The sequence below is a fragment of the Callithrix jacchus genome, chromosome 1, assembly GCF_049354715.1.
Source record: "Callithrix jacchus isolate 240 chromosome 1, calJac240_pri, whole genome shotgun sequence".
NCBI classification, from domain to species: Eukaryota; Metazoa; Chordata; class Mammalia; order Primates; family Cebidae; genus Callithrix; species Callithrix jacchus.
Genome location: NC_133502.1, coordinates 123345001 through 123367010, shown reverse-complemented (window position 1 = coordinate 123367010; position 22010 = coordinate 123345001). Strand labels below are relative to the sequence as shown.

The 22010-nt window shown below is 38.1% G+C and overlaps 1 protein-coding gene across 20 annotated transcripts in view; it reads left to right on the top strand.

Annotated features, from left to right (window-relative positions):
• Nucleotides 1-22010, top strand: part of BNC2 (basonuclin zinc finger protein 2) — a 455794-nt gene that overhangs the window by 119213 nt on the left and 314571 nt on the right. For 9 of the 20 annotated variants that reach the window (XM_078369621.1, XM_078369614.1, XM_078369600.1 and 6 more), the window contains exon 2: nt 16004-16129. The exons of 3 other annotated variants lie outside the window; for them this stretch is intronic. In XM_078369621.1, coding sequence (XP_078225747.1) covers nt 16004-16129 — 126 coding nt within the window. Of the gene's footprint in view, nt 1-13961; nt 14120-16003; nt 16130-22010 lie in introns of those variants that run through there. 8 more of the 20 variants (XM_078369593.1, XM_078369659.1, XM_054256339.2 and 5 more) reach the window with 4 other exon arrangements.

Sequence of the window (22010 nt, the reverse complement as noted above, 5' to 3'; positions counted from 1 at the left end):
TCTTTGCTCTTTATTATATCAGACAGCCCAGTTTGCGAGTTTTTTTGGGTTGGGGACAACTTCTCTGCATGAGACTCACGTATTAATACATTCTACACTTGCTGGAGGAGGCAAAGGTCCTTATTCAGAGACACTTTAGGGAACTGGGGTTTGGCAAGTAGGAAAATAGTTAGAGATGGCACTCAGGGACATTTTATTTTATGATAACTGACTGTGAGCTGAAGATAAATACAAACAAAAGTAGGCAGTGATGCCTTGGACAAAGATTTTACCAACTGGCAGTGTGAAATGTTCGGTAGACTAACAGTTCTAATGAGTTTATCTTAGACAGTTCTGTTACCAGAGTGTCGGTTAATAATTTACCCTTCCTGAGAGGCAGAGGCGGCAATCACAGGCTGTATAAGTGGGCACTCTGAGGCCCATTGCTTTGCTGAAGCCCATCTGGGCTGGAGCCATGGAGCTCATTGGTTGTGACAAAAGTACCAAGTGTCTACACTTTGGCACACAGAGGCTTCGGAGAGTTCAGTAAAGCAGAGACATTCAGTGTGATTCACTTCAAATGTTATCTAAAGTAATGAATTACTGTAACTACCCATCTCCTCTGCATCAAAAAGAATATCACTGTATATTTTTTTAAAGTTTATTTTGAAGTAGGATGGTATTCTATATGGAAGAGAGGGTGGTAGAGGAAAAATATATTGTTTTAAAGAAATATTTGTGAAGCCTTAGAGAAGGAACAAACTGGGGTTGCTGATTGATAACTGGAATATGCTTTTATTGTCTAACAAAATATTGGCTGCAGCTGTACATGTAAGACTTACCCGTTGGCACTGTGATTGATACTGTTAAAAACCCGAGTCTGTTTACCACTTACCATACAATTCGTTTTGATGCAATAGTGAGCACAACTCCACTGTAGATTTAAGTACTATTTATGTGAATTTTATCTCCCTGTTTAGTCACTGAATCACATTGTAGTGTTGGCCGGGTAAGTTTTGTAATTTGCTTTCCTATGTGAAGAGTGCTTTTCTTCCACCGAATGTTTACATCTGCATACTTTTTAAAGTTAGGCATTATGTCATTACAAAGATTTACAGTTATTTAATAATGATTTATTGTAGTAATTTATTCTGCCAGCTGTGGCACATTTTCACTGGAATTTGTAAATCAAATTTATATAGAAATTTACCAGGACATGCATTTCAGGATTTAATAAAATATATTCTAAAATTGTTTTGAAGTATGTAGTTTAATGCTTACACATTTGGGATTAAGCTTTACTTGAACAGCCATTGTTAGTGTTCAAACTGCTGTGTCTGTCCCATAGCCACTGAAAAGAGGAGGCAGTGAGATCTGTTAAAATAAAATATACAGTTTTAGGTCATTCACTTTGCTTCCAGACCTTTAGTGTCATGTTATATTTGACCTGGGATATTCACGTGATGTAAAGGGACATGGAAACATCCTGACATTAGGCTCTGTGCAGTTCTGTTAAGTTTTAATCACGATTAAACTATGTGTCTGGAATCATAACTGAGAGTGGATGTAGTGCACTATATTCATTTAGAAGCCCTAAGTGTCAGGTTTTCTCTTCCTTTTTCAAAACTTACTGGCTGCTAACCATGTGGAATACATTTAGTGTTGGCTGTGCCAGCTCTCACTCCTGGAGTTTCTTTGTTATGCACAAATACAGCAAGTTATTGTATTTTCTTTCTCATTTTAAAAAACATTGTTGAGATTTTGTTTATTTGATGATGTATATGTTTCTAGAGAGAGAATATAGAAAAAAAACTATACAGATTCTTGTATAACTTGTGTGATATTAAAAAATCTAGCAATTTGAGAGGCTGTATTTAAAATCTGTGATTGCCAAGTAATTTTTAAGAATGACTTGTTCTCTAAGACTGCATAAGAATTTTACTTCTAAGATTAAACTACTAATTCACAGCTTCAGTCAGCTGGTTATTTTTGTGTACAACAACATGAAACGTCTCATTTGACTTACTGCTGCCCCCAAACACATTGACTTCATTGATCCGTTGTTTTAATATTGTGAAGTTACAGTCTAAATGTGCCTTGAAACTAAACTTTTAGGTTATAGTTAATTGTATTTAAAGCAGTAGGCTTTTGACTATCTAAAAAGGAAGTGAAATTGTTTGTAAATATCGTAGTCTTTAATTTTTTATAGTAGTTTGTATTTGTTTATCATGTTCAGGCACTAGTAAAAAACTTAACAAAACAAAATAAACCAAAACAGCTTACCATCTGAAATGTAAATCCAGCTTATCATCGGATCTCTTATTTCTTAAAAGATCTAATTTCTAAAAAAATAAAAATTATTAGAAAAATCAGCCAACAGTTAATTTTGTCTTCAGCTAGGAGTTTAAGTTATAGTATATAAAAAACTGGATCTTTATCTTACTAAGGTGAATTTTTTTTTTTGAGGCACTTTTCCTCTATTGTCCAGACTGGAGTGCGGTGGTGTGATCTGGACTCACTGCAACCTCCGCCTCCCAGATTCAAGCAATTCTCCTGTCTCAGCCTCCTGAGTAGCTAAGATTACGGGAGTCCACCATCATGCCCAGTTAATTTTTGCATTTTAGTAGAGATGGGGTTTCACCATGTTTACCAGGCTGGTCTTGAACTCCCAACCTGATGTGATCACCTGTCTTGGCCTCGAAAGTGCTGCGATTACAAGTGTGAGCCACAGCACCTACCTGAAAATAATTGTTAAAAATCTTTAAATATATATACGTATTACTGTGCTTGGGACAGCACCTTGAATTAACATTTCTAGAAAAGTTGTTATAACTTTTTATATGATTTATGACTTCACAGTATTTGATATTTACTTTTGTTTTAAAAAAATTAATCTGCAATGCAAGTAAAGCTGAGAGATAGGGAGATTTCTTGAAACGGAACAAAGATAGACTTTTTTGAGAAAGTTCATTGCTGATCTCTTAGATGTGATACTATTAACATTTGTGTGTTGTGTTGAATCGATCATGGAGAATGCATGAGCTCCTTAGTTTACATTTACTCATCTAGTAAAACTTACGTGTTACTGTAACCACTCATTTATTCATTCATTTACCCAAATTTTTCAACATTTCTGAATAGGTGGCAGCATGCCAAGCATGGTAAGAATATAGTGGTGAAGCAGATACGAATTTGCTTTCAGGCCTGATGAGCAGGAGACTTAATAGTTCATTAATGAAAACTTGAAACAGGGTGGCAGCGGTTTTGGCAAAAATGTGTTATGGTCTAGTTCAGAGATAACTGAGCTTGGGACTTAAGTAAGAACGATATTTCATTGTAGAAATCTGCCAGATTTTAGAGTTTATTTGAGAGATCTCTTGTGTTTGCTCATTGGGTATGCCAGGCATTCTGGAGGGATGCCCATTCCCATCTGACAGGGTAGATTATCCCCTGGTTAAATGTATAGATTATGCCTAATGTCTCCATAATGCAAAGCAAAAGTTGGCTCTATAAGGGAAATGATGTGACTAGCTTAGAGATGAGTGGTGAAGCCATATGCTGTTGGATGAGATGCCAGCAAGTAGTAGATGGTAGAGAATTGAAGGTAGAGTATAATTTAAATGTTCAGCCATTTCAATTTCAGAAAATACTTTAGGTAGAAATATTTTAGCTGTATAGTACATGTATTGCTATAAATATAAATATCAAATTATTTCTTTGCCTTCACTATTTTTTCCAACTAGAAATCTTGTAATTATCTTTAGCTTCTTTTCCCTCAGAGCTAAAATTAATTTAGGCATCAGTTATTGTAGATTCTTTAAAACAGAAAACAAAACTCTAAATTGTTAATTTAGTTCTCACAGTTACCTAGTTTAGGTCCTCACATTCTATGATGGGCTGTCCATTTTCTGTTAGTGTTTACTGTAGTTTCAAGTATAAATGCATGCAGTATAGACAAATATAAAACTGATGAAATTCCTTGTTCTTGATGCTTACGTTCTAGGGGGATATTTGAATACAAACAAATCCCCTAATTTAATACTTCTGGCTTAGATGTTTGTTTTCTGCTGCACCCTGTACACCATTCCTGGATGAAACATAACATCTGTTATTTAACTATTCTGTTCAGAAACTTAAAGTCCAAATTTCAAGGCCTCTACAGTTTACCTGTATATTCTTGTTCTAATCTCATGTTTTATTAATTAATATCTTTTATCTCTCCAAGGAACAAGGAACAGTGCATCTTATACTTACCTTTTTTTTTTTTTTTTTTTTTTTTTTTAAAAACATAGGATCTCCTTCTGTTGCTCAGGCTGGAGAGCAAGTGGCATGACCATGGCTCACTGCAGCCTCAACCTCCCAGGCTCAAGCAGTCCTCCCACCTCAGCCTCCCAAGTAGTTGGGACCACAGGTGTGCACCACCACACCTGGCTAATTTTTTATTTTTTTGTAGAGATGGAATGTCACTCTATTGCCCAGGCTGGTCTCAAACTCCTAGGCTCAAGCTGTTGAGTTTCTTGCCTTGGTCTCCCAAGGTGCTGGGATTACTATACTTTTTTATTCGTGCTTCCCCCACCCATTTGAAATGTTGTCTTCTGTTTGCCTTTTGATGTTCTCCTTAGTCTAAAAATCTTGGCTCAAATTGTTCTTTTTACCAAATAACGCATGCTCCTGGATCTATTATAGCTAATAACACATGCACTGACTTGTAGACTTCTACTTTTGTAAGTGAGAGTGGTTATTGATATCTTTTATTTAACTGGTACGTTTACAAATAGTATCTCCAGCTATACTGTAAATCATGTGAAGTTAGAGGACTTTGTTTTAAATGTTCACACTGGGCTAATATGAGCACAGCTGAGAAGCAGGCAAGAACTGTGATTTGAACATCCTGGAGAATGAAACAAAGCTTACATACTGAACTAGTTAAGAGTCATTTCCCCATATACTGTTTAGAACCTTAAAATTGTAAAACTCTCTTTGGCTGTCAGGGCCATCATTATATATTATTATTTTTTATTTTGTTAATTGCTAATTTATATACAGTGTAAAAAATGAAAAAAAGAGTATCGAAGCTTACACAGAGAAAATAAATGTTTCATTGCCCCACCTCCCTTTTTTTGGAAGATGGTCTCGCTCTGTTGCCCAGGCTGGAGTGCAGCGGCCCAATTTTGGCTCAATGTAATCTCCACTTACCTCTACCCCCTGGGTGCTAGCGGTTCTCCTGCCTCAGCCTCTTGAGTAGCTGGGACTACAGGCGCCCACCACCACAGCTGGCTAATTTTTGTATTTTTAGTGGAGATAGGATTTCACCATGTTGGTCAGTCTGGTCCCAAACTCCTGACCTCAAGTGATCTGCCCAACTCAGCCTCCCAAAGTGCTGAGATTACAGGCATCTGCCACTGCACCCAGCCAAATTCTCCTTTTTTTTTCTGTTTACCAGATTCTTTCCATTTTAATTTTTGAGACAGTGTCTTACTCTGTCACCCAGGCTGGAGTGCGGTGACATGATCAGGACTCACTGTAGCCTTGACCACCCCAGGCTCAGGTGACACTCCCACTTCAGCCTCTGGAGTACCTGGCACCATAGGCACTTAACACCATGCCCAACTAATTCCTGTAGTTTGTGTAGAGATGGGTTTTGCCATATTGCCCAGGCTGGTCTTGAACTCCTAGGCTGAAACAATCCTCCTGTCTCAGGCTCCCAAAGTGTGCTGGATTACAGGTGTGAGCCATCACACCCCGCCTTTTTGCGGATCCTTAAAGCTATTTCTAGCAATAGCTTAGCCCCAATTTAGAAATATTTGTTACCTCCTCAGTTTTTCTTTTCTACTCTCTCTTTCTCCTGTATTTCTCTTTCTCCATAAATGATAGTACACGGTGTTTACTGTTCTGCATCTTGCCTTTTACTCATGATTTGTTTAGAGATGTTGCTTATCTGTACTTAAGAGTTATTTTTCTCATCTTTTTAATGACTACTTAATACTCCGTTGGAAAGGCTCACAGTAAAATAAAATGGCAAATTCTAGGACTGGGAAGAAGGCAAATGTTAGGCAAACAATTAATAATCACAACTACCTATGAAAAGATAAAATGATAGATTGTTGAATTTAAAAAACAGCATTTCTAGAGCTCCTCTTTCCTATGCCAATTCAAATAGGAGGCTCTAAGCACTTAGAAGCCTAAAGATACTACCAGATATTAATTGCTGTTTAACTATCAAGAAAGTTATGTTTTGCTTAAAACAGGGTATATGCAGCACCTTTTCAGAAAATTCTTGTCTAAAATGGTAGAAACCTGGAGAGGCAATGCTGGAAATTTGGATGAGCACATATTTTGAAATCAGACCAACTTGGTCTTGAATTTCCACTTTGACACTTAACATAAGACTTTGGCCAAGTGACTAAAGCTTCTTAGCTTAAATTTCCTTATTGGTAAAATGAGAATAATAATACCTATCTCATAGGACCTGTGAAGAATGAATGAAAAAATATTTTATGTTTTGCATAGTACCTGGCACACAACAGGTGCTCAATAAATATAAAGTTCCATCTCCCTGACTCTGTGCCTATCCAGAATGATTAATTCCCTAAGAGCTCTGGATGCTGACTTCTTGCTATAATTTTGTCTTTTATAAAACTTACCACAATGCCTTGTACATAGTATTTAGGCGTAGATTTATCCTGTAACTCTTAAGAGTCTGTCTTGGTTTTCTTCATACTTTACATGAAATTTCTCAAATCTTTGGAAGGGGGATACAAGGACACATACTTAATTATTTATATACCCTGTGAAGATGCTCACCTTGGCCAAATGTCAACATCTGAAGCAGTGGTTGTGCTTGTGGAATTTTAATAATTTATACTTTGTGGTATACTTTCTATTTCTTTGCATGATGTGATATTTTATATATTTTAAAAATGGAAAGAATTCCAGATGTTTTAGTATCTGCTACATGAAAAGTATAATTCTTTTTCAATTAACTGGATTAAATTTTTTTTAAATAAAAAAAAGTTGAGGCCAGGCGCAGTGGCTCGTGCCTATAATCCCAGCACTTTGGGATGCTGAGGTGGGCAGATCACTTGAGGCCAAGAGTTTGAGACCAGCCTAGCCAACATGGTGAAACCCTGTCTCTACTAAAAATAAAAAAATTAGCTGGGCATGGTGGCACACAGCTGTAATCCCAGCTATTCTGGAGGCTGAGGTTTGAGAATTCCTTGAACCTAGTAGGCAGAGGTTGTAGTTAGCAAAGATTGGATCACAGCACTTCAGCCTTGGTGACAGAGCAAGACCCTGTTGCAAAAAAAAAAAAAAAAAAAAAAAAAAGTTTAATAAGGTTCATGGGGTTAAATGTGGGGGGGTCTGACACTGATTGCAGTCAAGGTCAACACGGCCAATGTGAAGTCAACTGGCTTGTAAGTTTTCTAAAAATTTAATATTAGTCAGTTCTCACAAGTTGGGAAAAGTAAATCTGGTATACAACTAGGTTGACTACTAGTCAACCTTCTGGGTAACTGCTTTGAGCTCTGGTGTAAACACTTTTAGGAGAACCAATCCCTGAAAAATGGTCTAGGCTTTGCTACCAGCTTATTTTTTTACTTTGCCTCAGTTTCCTTGCTTGTATAGTAAAGCAATGTGATTAGATCAGTTTCCTAAAATTTTTTGGTAAGACTTTACAATTCTATGTGTCTTGGGCTGCAGAAGCCAAGAGGCCCAGGCTTTATACTACTTGTCTCATATATTCAATATCAATATTTTTTTCTTTTCAAAAAAGGTCTCCCCTAGTTAAAAGCAAATATATTTGAGAACCACTGTTAATGAAGAAATAGCTGTCTTAAAGCCCATGTCTATACTTGTAGCAGGGCTCCTGATACAGTCACATGTAATGGATTTACTTACTCCTTTTATGTATTGCAGTAAACCAAACACTGCATGTTCTCATGCATGAGTGGTAGTTGTACAGTGAGAACACATGGACACAGGGAGGGGAACATCACATACTGGGGTCTGTTGTGGGGTGGGGAGCTAGGGGAGGGATAGTATTAGGAGAAATACCTAATGTAGATGACGGGTTGAGGGGTGCAGCAGACCACCATGGCACCTGTATAACTATGTAACAAATCTCTATGTTCTGCACATGTATCCCAGAACTTAAAATATATTTAAAAACAAAACAAAACAATATAGAGTTTAGGAAAATGCAAAAAGAACCTAATGCAATTCAGTATTACTTTCATCAGAGGCAGGCATAATAGAAAGCATTTTTGTACTTGATACTTTATTTAAATAAGACTTTAATTTATGTGTGAATGAACTTTCCATATATGTTAAGTTAATACAGAATGGGTTGTAGGCCAGGGGTCAGGAACTTAGAAGGCAACAGTGGCCAGGCAAGTAAAGGAATTGAGAGAATCTGGTAGGGTATAAAATGAGTGAGTGTACATGCTGCAGAGAGTAGCTTCTACTCCTCCCCTGCTGATTGTTGTCACGAAGGAACATACGTTTCTGAGGCCATATCTTTAATTCTTTGATGCCTCACCTTGTTCCTCTCCCTGCCCATTCCCTCAACAGCTGAACATCCATATTTTAATTTAAAATTTCTTGTGTTTTACATGTTGGGCAATAATTAAACATATGCACACTCATACACACTCAAACTTAGGAGGAGCCAAGCAAAAACACACCTGAAGCCAAAGTTGGCCTTTGGGCTTCTGCTTTGAAATCTCTTTTCACACATACATTTGCAGCAGCTGATATTTTAGTACTTATATGCTAGACACTTGGCTAAACCTTTTGCACTAATAAAAATACTTAATTTCCACAACAATTGTGTAAACAGGTAATATTAATTCTACTTTAGAGATGAATAACTTTGGCTAAGTAACTTGCCGAGGTCACACAGTTTTAAAACGTTCTGCAGTTATTCAAACCCAAGAAATCTCACTGTAGAACTCTGACAGTCAGTTGGCAAAATTGATTTCCTGGATATATTTCTTCTAAATATGCTATAAGCACGCACACAAAATGTAAATAACACCAGCAAGGATGAAGAGAAATTGTTTAGTATTAGTTCATTAGTGTACAGTGATACAGTTTGCATATGTGGGCATGATGTGATAAAGCACTGAAATGCTATAAGCTTTCACATTTTACACAGTTTTCCTGATAAAGCTCAGCGAGACCAGCGTCACAATTTCTCTTTGCCACAAACTAGACATCCTGAGCTTTGGGGCCAAGGTTGTCTATGTCCAAGGGCAAAAGTTCTCTTTCTTCTCATTGTCATATTTAAACCCCACCCATGGAAATGCTCCAAGTCCTGAGTGATGATCACTTCCTCTGGGCAAGGGTATGAAGAATAAAAGTAAATCTAGCAGGAGGAGTAAATCCCAAAAGACAGAGATAAGTAGTTGAGGTCAGAGACTGCGTCTTTTATAGTTTTTCTACATACCGAACTCATTAATATGAATAATCATCTTAGCAGTAGTGGTTGTAGAAGCAAAAGTAATACAAGAAAACAGTCTTCTCCTATATTTTTACATTAGCATTCATTATTTGTAGGATTTGGGAAGTCTTTTTGAGAAAGCGATATGAAACTAAGTCTCTGCCATGTTTCTCCTTTAGTTCCACTTTTTTAAAAACTGACATAAAATATTTTCCATCCTTAAAAACTTCAGCCTATAGGAGTTAAAGTATAAGATGGTAGGGAAAAAAAACCTGATAACATTGTGAACAAAATCTATATATTTATCCATTTAGATTTTTTCCCCTGGGATATTTTGACACCATAAGCCTCTTTATGGTTTATTCACTTGGTATGGAATGGGGGAGGAAAAAAGAGCCAGTCCATCTGGCAGTATTATTATCAGCACCCTATACCCATCATGTGAATGGAAAGAACCCCAAACCTTCATTTTCAGAACTGTATCTCAGCCTCTGGCTCCTGAAGAAAACCAGTGTGGTTCAGATGTGGGATGGGAAGAGTGGTTTGCATTGGCATCAGCCCTGCGGGTGCTTTGGGGCTGGAGCACACAGCTGTGGGTTACAGATGCTTGCTCTCCGGTATTAATGTGGCCAACATGTGAAACCATGACACCCACAATACTACACAAAGGTCCACGCCTCTGATAGTTTGAGAAATAACTCCTTGCTGAAGAAATTCCTTCTTGAAGGGCTGGAATACATTCTAGAATGGAAGGTCCTCTTTCAGAGGGGTAGAACCAGGAAAGAGATGCCTTATAATGTTGGACAGAGCACCAGGGACTATCCTACAGGATGTCTATAGGCTTGGGAGCTTTAACCAAATACGGAAAAAAGAAGTCTGCTCTAAACCTTAGATTCATAAATTCGAAATTCTATGCTATGCATGCAGCAGAAAGCTTATACAATCAAGTCATTGTGTAGTTTCTTTGGAGATGTCAAATGCAAACCATTATTGGTGGTTGTCATCTGGCCTGACTCAGGGTGTGTGAGAAATGTTTCCACCAATTTTTATTTCCCTGAGCTGTCTCCAAGTATGGTAGAACCAGAGGAATCTATACACAAGAGAAAAGAAATGAGCATGGGGTTGGATGACGCTTCTTTGTAATTTAATAACTAGGACTCTTTTTCAGCATGTGGGGATTTTGTCGTTTCTCACTCATGTGGCCCATGCTTCCTTCTAACAGTACACTTGAGGAAGCTCAGATATTTCCCTCCCCCATTCAGTTAGTGAGACAGTTTTCTTTCTCATTCAGGTACAATTTCCAGTGAAATAGTAGTTTTTAAGTATCTAGAAGTTAGTTTATTGACTCTTATTGCACTTCTGAGTACCTAATAAATAATTTATTAGTCTGATGGATATGTGGCTACCTAACTATGGGGCATGAAATATGCACTGTTTTTCTAATATACTGTGGGGAGACCTGTTTATAAAGTATTTAGTATTGGTTTTATAATGCACTGTTGACAACAGGAGACCACGAAGCTCAAAGATCAATCTCATTTTGGCCCACAGTATTAATGCTGCTTTATAAAGCTCTATGACAGGTCACTTAGATATTGGTCTTCACAGAAAGGACTCTGTTAGGAAGGCAGGCTGTAGGGGCTGCCAGTACAATAGATGAATGTCTTTGTCTCTTTCCCTAAGGTGACTCTGGCAGTTGCTGATGTTGGCCAGGTGATGGAACCCATCATTTCCCTGCTCTCTAGGATTCTGGACTAGGAGTGCTGAGTTCTGCTAATGCAGACCTTGCTAATTGGGCAGAGAGCTGGTGTGACTTTGGACCACAATTGCAGTTCTGGAGACAGGAGTCGGGCAATAAGGAATGGAACTTGGCTCTCTTCAACTTTGTCTTATGTTTATTAATGAAGTGAAATTATTCCATATCTCTGATGCCTTTGTTCAAATCACATAGGTGACATAGCATAAAGTATTTCGATTTTTATTGGCTTTGGGGAATTTCCTAGTCAGAAATAAAGTCAAAGACATTAGAAAAACTCTACATACTAAACACTTAGAATTGGGGAAAACCTACATAAAAATGAAGTAATTTCATCCAAAATCAATTCTCAGTGTTTTATTTTCTTTATAAGAACTACATACTATGAGAATGCTGCATATGGCAATGATTTATAACATATGATTGCCCATCAAATATATATGTGTTTTTTGTTTGTTTGTTTGTTTTTGAGATGGAGTCTCACTCTGTCACCCAGGCTGGAGTGCAGTGGTGTGATCTCGACTCACTGCAACCTTCACCTCCCGGGTTTAAGCGATTCTTGTGCCTCAGCCGCCCAAGTAGCTGGAACTACAGGTGTGTACTAACATACCTGGCTAATTTTTGTATTTTTGGTAGAGACGGGGTTTTACCACCATGTTGGACAGGCTGGTCTTGAACTCCTGACCTCAGGTGATCCGCCTGCCTTGGCCTCCCAGATTGCTGGGATTACTGGCATGAGCCACTGCACCTGGCATGGTGTATATTTTAGAACAAGGCATTTTTCTCTTTGTATTGAAAACTCTTTGCTGGTTCTAAGTATTTTACTTCCCAAACTGGGAACTCTGAGCTATACTCTCTTGGACCTAGTCAGCTTGTTTATTATTTCTCACACTTTGACACTTTGTGGGAACCTAGGCTAAGTTCTGCTGTTTGCCATTTCTGTTACTCATTTCTTACTGGTTCAGAGTTTCTTTCTTTTCTCCTTCCTCCCTTCCTTCCTTCCTTTTCTTTCTTTCTACAGAATTTCACTCTTGTTGCCCAGGCTGGGTTACAGTGGTGCAATCTCGCTCACCACGACCTCTGCTTCCCAGGTTCAAGCAATTCTCCTGCCTCAGCCTCCTGAGTAGTTAGGATTACAGGCATGTACCACCAAACCCAGCTAATTTTGTATTTTTAGTAGAAATGGTGTTTCTCCTTGTTGATCAGGCTGGTCTCAAACTCCTGACCTCAAGTGGTCCACCTGCCTCAGCCTCCCAAAGTGCTGGGGTTACAGCAGAGTTTCATTTTTACCCTTTCTAGTTGGACCCAACCTTTTCTTCCATCTGGTATTCCTCGATTCCTTCCTATCAGGTCTCTCTTAGTAGATAGCCCCATCTTTACTTTTCTGAGATGATCATTTTGTTCATGTAGCTGTCGTTTATTGAGCACCCTGTTAGACCCTGAATTCGCAAAGATAAATTCTGTTCCTTTTAAGAAGTGTACAGTATAGTGGAGGAGATTGGTAATAAATTGGCTTTCTAACATGATCGGTTTTAATATATGTATTTCTTAACCACAGATTTTTTTTCTGTATTTCTTAACTGGTTTCTGAGGGAAAAAAAGGTTTCCCCCCTCTCCCTCCAGGGGCACCCTTTTCATTTGTGCTCTTGATCATATTCTCTCCTTGGACCCTTTCATACCATTTTCCCTCTGGCTTAGATCTTCAATATCCTTTTCTCTGCTGGCTTCATCCCCTTTGCCTGTGATAGTCTCTTTTTTTCCCTGTAGTGAAAAACAAACTGCCAACTTATGAACATAACCTGTCCGAGGTCCTCTTACGTTTTCAGACCACGTTTCTCTTACTTGTTTTCTTTGCAGAATTTCTCCAAAGAATGTTTTATCTTTTCTGTCTCTTTGTCTTCACAATTTGCTTACTTCTTAACGCCTTTGCAATATGGATTCTGGATATCTATCAGTTTACAAAGACATTCTCTCTTAAGGCACAAAGCCTAATAAAATATTTCAGCCACAAATATACATGAAGAATGGTATACTGAACACCCACTGAGCTGAGTTCAGGAACTAATAATGTACAAACACATTTGAAGACTAGGGTTACTATTTAAATTAAACTGTGTCAGTCACTGTCAATCTCCCCAATCACCTTTCCCCATTTTCCATCCTTAAGCACTATTTTGATTTTGGTATTTATTATTCCCATGCCTTTTTGTTTGTTCCTACTGAATTTGCTTCTACTTACTATTTCATTTTGTTTTACTGCACCCTAATATTGTCTTGTTGTTTTAGATTATTTAAAACTCTCAAGCATACTATTTTCTGTCAACTGTTTTCCCTTGTCATGTGGAACATTGGATAGTCACAGTGCTCCTGTTAATACTGTTTCTTCTGTCTTTTCTCCTGATAACCATGGGTATCCCCTGAGATTCTAACCTTGGCCACTTGTTTTATCTCTTGGAGTAGGTCTGTGTCGATGGCTGCTGGATCTGGTAACTTCAGTATTAATCAGTTTTCTGACATTTCTAATTGCCTGGTCATCTGCATGATCTGCTCGCTGTTCCTGCATACTGAGCTTGCTATATATTCTCACACACCAGTGCATCCCCATTTCTGTTGATAATGCTGCCATTTTCCTAGGCTCAGACTGTTAGAATTTTGTTGACACTTCTCATTTATTAAGTCATTCTGGTCCCCTTGATTTTATATTTTATCTTCACAGTATCTTTTGTATTGTGTCCTTTTTTCCCCTACAGCTCTATTGCCAGTAATTTACCCAGTTTGTTTGTTTATTTCTTTATTTAGACAGAATTTCATTCTTCTTCCAAGTCTGGAGTACAATGGCACAATCTTTGCTCACTGCAACCTCTGTCTTCTGGGTTCAAGCGATTCTCCTGTCTCAGCCTCCCGAATAGCTGGGACAACTAGGCATGCACCACTATGCCTGGGTAATTTTTTTGTATTTTTATTAGAGACGGGGTTTCACCGTTTTGGCCAGGATGGCCTTGAACTATTTACCTCAGATGATCTGCCTGCCTCAGCCTCCCAAAGTGTTGGGATTACAGGGTTGAGCCACTGTGCCTAGCCTATTTTAATATCTTCCTAATTGGACCCTGCTTTTGTGTTTTCACATGTCAGTCCATCTGTTACACTGTTGCCAGATAAATCTTCTTGGAGTAAAATAATGATCAGACCTGGCTGTTGAGAAGCTTTTGGTAGTTTTGCCTGTTGGTGGATAACAGGCTAAATAGCAACTGTTTATTGCGGGGTATTGGGCCCTTACTTTTAGAATAGTTCCTATCGAACACTTTTACACTGCTAGTGGGAGTATAAATTAGTTCAACCATTGTGGAAGACAGTGTGGCGATTCCTCAAGGACCTAGAAATAGAAATTCCATTTGACCCAGCAATCCCATTACTGGGTACATATCCAAAGGACTATAAATTGTTCTACTATAAGGACATATGCACACAAATGTTCATTGCAGCACTGTTTACAATAGCAAAGACCTGGAACCAACCCAAATGCCCATCGATGATAGACTGGACTGGGAAAATGTGGCACATATATACCATGGAATATTATGCAGCCATCAAAAACGATGAGTTTGTGTCCTTTGTAGGGACATGGATGAACCTGGAGAACATCATTCTCAGCAAACTGACACAAGAACAGAAAATGAAATACTGCATGTTCTCACTCATAGGCGGGTGATGAACAATGAGAGCACATGGACACAGGGAGGGGACCACTACACACTGGCATCTGTTGGGGGAAATAGGGGAGGGACAGTGCGGGGGGGGAGTTGGGGAGAGAGAGCATGGGGAGAAATGCCAGATTTGGGTGAAGGGGAGGAAGGCAGCAAATCACACAGCCACATGTGTACCTATGCAACTATCTTGCATGTTCTGCACATGTACCCCAAAACCTAAAATACAATTAACAAACAAAAAAAAGAATAGTTCCTATCAACCACCGCAGCCATTTTGTTCATTGTTCTTCTATGTGATATCTTCCCTTATGTTCCTGTCAAACTGTGTTACTTCTCTAGGAATATAATCAACGCTCAGTGCTAGAGCAAAAACTGCCTCTGCATAAAAGCCGTATTTTTTTGTTGTTGTTAAAAACCACACTGCCTGGAAGGGAGCTCTTAAGTTGTTCAGAATTCTGCTACTGTTTCCTCTTTCATTCTGTTTTTGTTAAGGTTGTTTTGTTCACAGCTTATCTCCTATATTAGACTGTAAACTTGTGAGGAAGGAGTATGTCTTAACTTTTGTGTTCTCCACAGCTTCTTGTACTTGGCAAGGGGTGGGTGGCTTGATTAGTATTCCCTAACAGCAGATAAAAGTGTCATATTAAGAGGTAGAAGGCCAGGCGCTAGTCGGGCGGGGTGGCACACACCTGTGGTCCCAGCTACTCGGGAGGCTGACGTGGAAGAATCGCTTGAATCCAGGAGGTGGAGGTTTCAGTGAGCCAAGATTGTGCCACTGCACTCCAGCCTGGTGACAGACCAAGACTTCGTCTCAAAAAAAAAAAAAAAAGAAAAAAAAAAGGTAGAAAAGGGAGTAAGAAATTGAGCTAGGCAGGACAAAAGTGTATTCATTAACAATTAGCAAAATATTCAGTTATTTCTACTTTGTTACTTTAGTTCTTATCAAAGTTTACTTAGCTGTTGGCTATTGTCAGCCTTAGAAACTGTTAACTGTTAAAAATGTGTTTTGTTGGTCATAGGTGTATTACATTTGCAATTTCTTAAAAGTTTTGATGTACTCAGTGATTTTAAGTAATATTATCTGGGCATATGTAATTTCCTTTCCCAATCTCTCAATAGGCACACCTTGGGCCCACCCCACCTCCACATAGCCTTAATTACAAATCAGAGGACAGGCTTAGTGAGCAAGACTGGCCAGCATATTTCAAGGTCCCATGTTGTGGGGTTGATACATCTCAAATAGAGGTATGTTGATTTTTTTTTCCTTTTAAGTTACTTGGACATACTCGCATGCTTTGTCTACCTAGTTAAGATATATCTCTCACCTATTCTTCCCGCCAGTCTTTTACTGTCTTTCATACTCATCTTCATTCTGTGAAACTCAGATATTGACTTGCTTCCTGATACTTTTTGCCTCTGAAGAAATCATTGAAAGTAGTAGATTTGATGATGGTTATTTGAATTATTTTGAATGTGATAAAGTATCTGTCTTCTATTGGTTCTCTCCCTACCTGCACTTATTTCTCTTTTCCTTTTTCTCTTCTTTCTTTCATACTGTTCTAGGGTAGTTTATTGTTACCACTATTTTTAATAATAGTACTGTATTAATAGTGTGAGTAGTAAACTTTTAAAACTGAAGTTTAACATACTTACAGAAAAGTGCAGAAATATGTGTACAGCCTGATAAATTTTACAAAGTGAATGTACCCAGGACCACCTACTAGATGGAGATACATAACATTACCTGAACCCCATAAGTGTCCCTTTGCCCAGCCACTGTTCTACACCAAAGGCAGTCACTATGTAGGTCTTCAAAGCTAATGGTTCAGTCTTCCTATTTTTAACTTGCTGTTAATAGGTTTCTGGCATCTTTTGGGTTTCTTAATTTTGAAAACAATCTCTAAAGTTCATCAACATTTGCTTTGTTTCAACATTTTTCAATTTAAATATATATGTATGTAAATAGTTTCTACCAAGACCAGTAGATTGCTCGAGGGTAGAAGTTCCTAGACTTGCCTAAGAAACATAGTGAGACCCCATCTTAAAAAGAAAAAGCTAGGTGTGGTGGCTGAGGTGGGAAAGTTGCTTTAAACCAGGAGTTTGAGGTTACAGTGAGCTACGATTGTGCACTGCACTCTAGCCTGGGTGACAGAGTAAGATCCTATCTCTTAAAAAATAAAAAATAGTCTCTGGTTTTATAAAAATTTTTGAAACTTTAAGTATATGGGGATTTTATTTTTTAAGTTGATTTTTTAGGTTTGTAAATTGCATATGAGGGAGTATCATTTTCAGTGTTGTTGGGTTTTTTTCCTGTGATAATTCTTTTTTTTTTCTTGAGAAAGAGTTTCACTCTTTTTGCTTAGGCTGGAGTGCAAAAGCACAATCTCAGCTCACCGCAACCTCCACCTCCCAGGTTCAAGCAATTCTCCTACCTCAGCCTCCTGAATAGCTGGGATTACAGGCATGCACCATCATGCCCAGCTAGTTTTTTGTATTTTTAGTAGAGACAGGGTTTCTTCATGTTGGTCAGGCTGATCTTGAATTCCCAACATCAGGTGATCTGCCCGTCTCAGCCTCCCAAAAGTGCTGGGATTATAGGCATGAGCCACCACACCCAGCCTTCTCTGTAATCATTCTAAAGGCAGTGTTGAGTTTTTTTCAATAATTTCATGAGGTACTGAGCTCTGCCTTGCAACATGATTTTCTTTTTCTTTTTTGAGACGGAATAGAGTGCAGTGGTATAATCTTGGGTCCCTGCAAGCTCTGCCTCCTGGGTTCAAGTGATTCTCCTGCCTCAGCCTCCTGAGTAGCTGTGATTATAGGCATGTGCCACAAAGCCCGCTAATTTTTTTTAAATTTTTAATAGGGATGGGATTTTGCCGTGTTGGCCAGGCCGGTCTTGAACTCCTAACCTCAAGTGGTCCGCCTGCCTCAGCCTCCCAAAGTGCTGGGATTACAGGTGTGAGCCACCATGCCCGGCCTGCAACATAATTTTCTTGGATGTTGGTAAATCTCAATCTTCTTTTCTGACAGTAATTTAAACCATTATTATGATATCTTTAATGGGACTGCAAGCTTCTTGGTCCACAGACTGTAGAAGGAAGTAAATAAAGAAATTAACATTACCTTTGCTGGGTGTGGTGGCTCATGCCTATAATCTCAACATTTTGGGAGGTCAAGGCAGATGGATCACTTGAGGCCAGGAGTTCGAGACCAGCCTGGCTAAAATGGAGAAATCCCGTCTTTACCAGAAATACAAAAATTAGCTGGGCTTGGTGGCAGGCGCCTGGAATCCTAGCTATTTGGGAGGCTGAGGCAGGAGAATCGCTTGAACCCAGGAGGCACAGCTTTCAGTTACCTGAGATCACGCCACTGTACTTCAGCCTGGAAGACAGAGTGAGATCCTGTCTCAAAAAACAAAAACAAAAAATGAATTAACATTACCTTTATAATTCTTGCAACTTTCATGTTCATGTGAAAGAAATTTCCCATTGTGTGTGCCCCCAGCCTGTTTTGTTTGTTTGTTTGTTTTTAATTCATTTAAGTAAAGCCATCGCTGGTTCTTTACTTCTGGATTTTCTCATAAAACATTGAATACAGGTTTAATAGAAAGAAGCCACTGTTATGTTTGCACTTGAGAGAAGATTAATAAAAGTCACTTTTCTTTTTTTAAACCAAAACAAGGTAGGCAAAATGTTTGACCTTTTGTAGGCACAAGATTCATGCTGACCTCAGCTGCTTTTATATCTGCAAATATCTTGAGTCTAAGGATCATCATTCCCTAGCATTTTGTAAACTACTTCATCTACCATACCCTACTCAAATCCTTTTATTTTTAAATTTTTGTAGTGCATCAAGGGGATTATGGCTTTTGGATATTTCCTCTATGTGTTTCTATGAAACTGAGCCCCTGATTAGGCTGTCAGCAGATACTGTATTATATTGATTGTTTTACTTGGTACAGACACACGTGTCAACCAGAGCAGTTTCTCCCTTTTGCTGAGAAGGTTGAAGCTTTTAGATAACATTTAGTTATGAGGGATGTTTGTGCCACTGTTTAAAGTGATTTGACCCTGTGTCCTCCTCCAACCTTATGTTAGAAGGCCTATTTTCCTCTCTTGGTCTAAGGGCATGTAATGAAGTCTTCAGTACACAAGCTTTCTCCCTCCATATAGGTGAGTGGTTTTTCATTTTTGTCACGTGCTCGGATATCGTGTTCTTGTGAGTAAACATTGGACCATCTAGTACTCACAGTACTTTGGAACAAACCAAACCAACTGAAAACTGAAGGCATGCCTGCTTCTCTTATTTGCAACTTGGACCATGACCTTGCCCCATCAAATCTTTCAGCTGTTCTGATGAAGCCTTCTATATGTTAAAATGCCCAGTCAAGGTGGCCAGAACCATCTGGAGAAGGTATAGTTACAAAGTAACATGCATAATTCTAACACAGAGGAGCCAGTGATTGAGCCTGGCAATCAGAGATGACACACGTTTTTTCTTTCCTTATTTGAGTCTGTAAAGACCCTTAAGTGCATTTTGAATGAGTTCATCTTTAAGCGGTTAACCCAAATTCATGTCCCAGGTTTTTAAGAGAATAAGCAATAGAATATAGGTGTTCCCAAAGAAGAAGACGTATAGAAGCAGATAGGTGTATAGTTCATTCATTCACAGATAGGCATGAGGTTAGATTCAGTAGTTGGCATGCATGCATCAACATGTTAATTGGAATTAAAGCCTACTACATTTAGGCTTGGCTAGATCATATGTAAAGTGAAACACAAAAGAGAATTGTTAACTAGGAAGGTAGTTGTCTAGGTTCCTTAAAGTTTAAATACAGGGATCCAACTAGTATACTTCAAAATTTTTCATGAATATCAAGCTAATTTACATCCTCTTTATAAGGATGATAACGAAAGGAAATTAGGAGCCAGTTGGAGAGTGCAAAGACTTAAGTGTAAATCATGGGTGAATCTTTTTAATTTTTTTTTTTTGTGATGGAGTTTCACCCTTGTTGCCCAGGCTCTGGAGTGCAGTGGTACGATCTTGACTCACTGCAACTGCCACCTCCCAAGTTCAAGTGATTCTCCTGCCTCAGCCTCCTGAGTAGCTGGGATTACAGGCATCTGACACCAGGCCTGGCTAATGATAGGTGAATCTTAATTGTGAAGATGAGTACCTTTATCAGTAGAGATGACTCAATATCAGAACTTTATCTTTTAAGCTCCTCTTTACTCTTCCTCCTCCTCCCCACTTCATGCCAGTAGAGTTAATATAAGCATAGTAGAGTAATATTTCATATGTGTGTGTGTGTGGTTTTTTTTCAGGTAGGGGGTGAACTTTTTACTATCTTTACATCTGTTTACATATTTCAAGGGATAACAGGGAGCTTAGATTATAGTGTAATTTTTTACAAAGGGAAATCCTGAGTTGAAATTATTGTCTTACTTCTTTTCTATTCATTTCTTAACGGTGAGTCAAAAAATTTTCCCCTTCACATAGAAAATGAAACTTTACACAATAAAATAAGGATGGCAGGTTTCACAAGGGAAAAAGGTTGCTGTCAACTTTTTTCGTCAGGAATATGGAAATTTGGGTGGATTATCTGTTCAGAAGAGGTTTCCTTTATTACTTCTTTTTCCTTTTTTCACTTAAGACATCTGTTAACATTTCACACAGCCCAACAGATGTTGCAAAGCAAGTCCCATACTTTGTTCTCAAGAAAAATGACATTTCCTCAATTGGTTCCCCCACCTCTGTGACTGAGTCCAGCCTGCTGCTTCTGCATAATTTGCATATATTAAGTTATATACCTTAATGCCATATGAATTTGTAGCTTCAGCATTATTTTTATATGGTAAAGTCTGATTTGATTAGAAACTAGTTTACATGTTGCTCTAGAATTAGGAGAGGGCAAAACGTTTTAAAACTCTTCAAGAATGGCAACCTGATTTTCATATATAAGATTGGGTAGCCAGTTTTTAACATTTTTTTTTATTATAAAATAAGTGAATTACAAAAGCTCGAGTTGTTTCGCCATAAGGAAGTGCTGATTGTCATGCGATGTGGAGCGTCATTTTTATTATTTTGGCAAGAACAGGGACAGTTTTGTCTTGACAAGCCATTAAATGAATACCAGCATGTGTCACATGAAAAACCACTGATCTTTAACCCAGCTCTGTACTTAACCAAGCCTTGAAAATGAATAGTGAATAAAAGAAGAGCAAAGGCAGACCATATTACAGATTATGGAATCTGTTAACAGTTGCTGAACTGAACCCAGGGAATTACAGGTATTGTTCTGTGAACCAGCAGAAGTTATAGAGATGCTTGTTAAATTGTATACATAAACTATACATTTATTTTATATTTGTGCAGGATTTACATTGTTGGAGACAAAAAAATCCTAGAGTACATTCTCAGTGCAGTAAATGTATGCTTTTATCATAAAATCATATATATTTACATAGAACTCAGTGAGGTTTTTTTTGCCCTCAGTTACAGAACTTATTTTAGCAATGTGCTTTTAAAGAATTTAAGTAGAAAGAAGAAAAAGTATGCAATATCTCCTTCCCCTCAAAGGGAACATCCCAGAAACATACATGCAAAACAAAATTCTTTGCTCACTTGCATTTTTAATGTATTCACTGTGGCTGACCTGTGTACACCAACATAAAATTTTTTAAAAAAGAAAATTGAGGGAAAAACCCAAACCCACCGTAATACTCAAGTATTGAAAAGACCAGTAACATTTTAAATGGTTGTGGGAATTATTGCTTACAGAGCTAACAAGAAAGAACACATTTTTTTACTCTGCTGGTGGAATTGCATTGTGCCCCCCTATAGTCTTGTTATCCCACACTAACTAAAATGCAAATTTTTTGTAACTAATTGGATCTCATTGAGGGTGCATGCATAGTGTGTAGTTATATGCAAAAAGGTTTTAAAAAGTAAAATTTTCCTGCAATTACAGCTTTTAATTACTATCTAAACCATAGCACCTATAGCACAGGTTTAGAATATATGTCTGACTTTTTTTTTAAATATTACTCAAAAATATGAGCTATGAAATGCTTAATAAGGTGTCAGCTCAAAAGTTACAGGGAAAATGTTTAATTACAGCAAT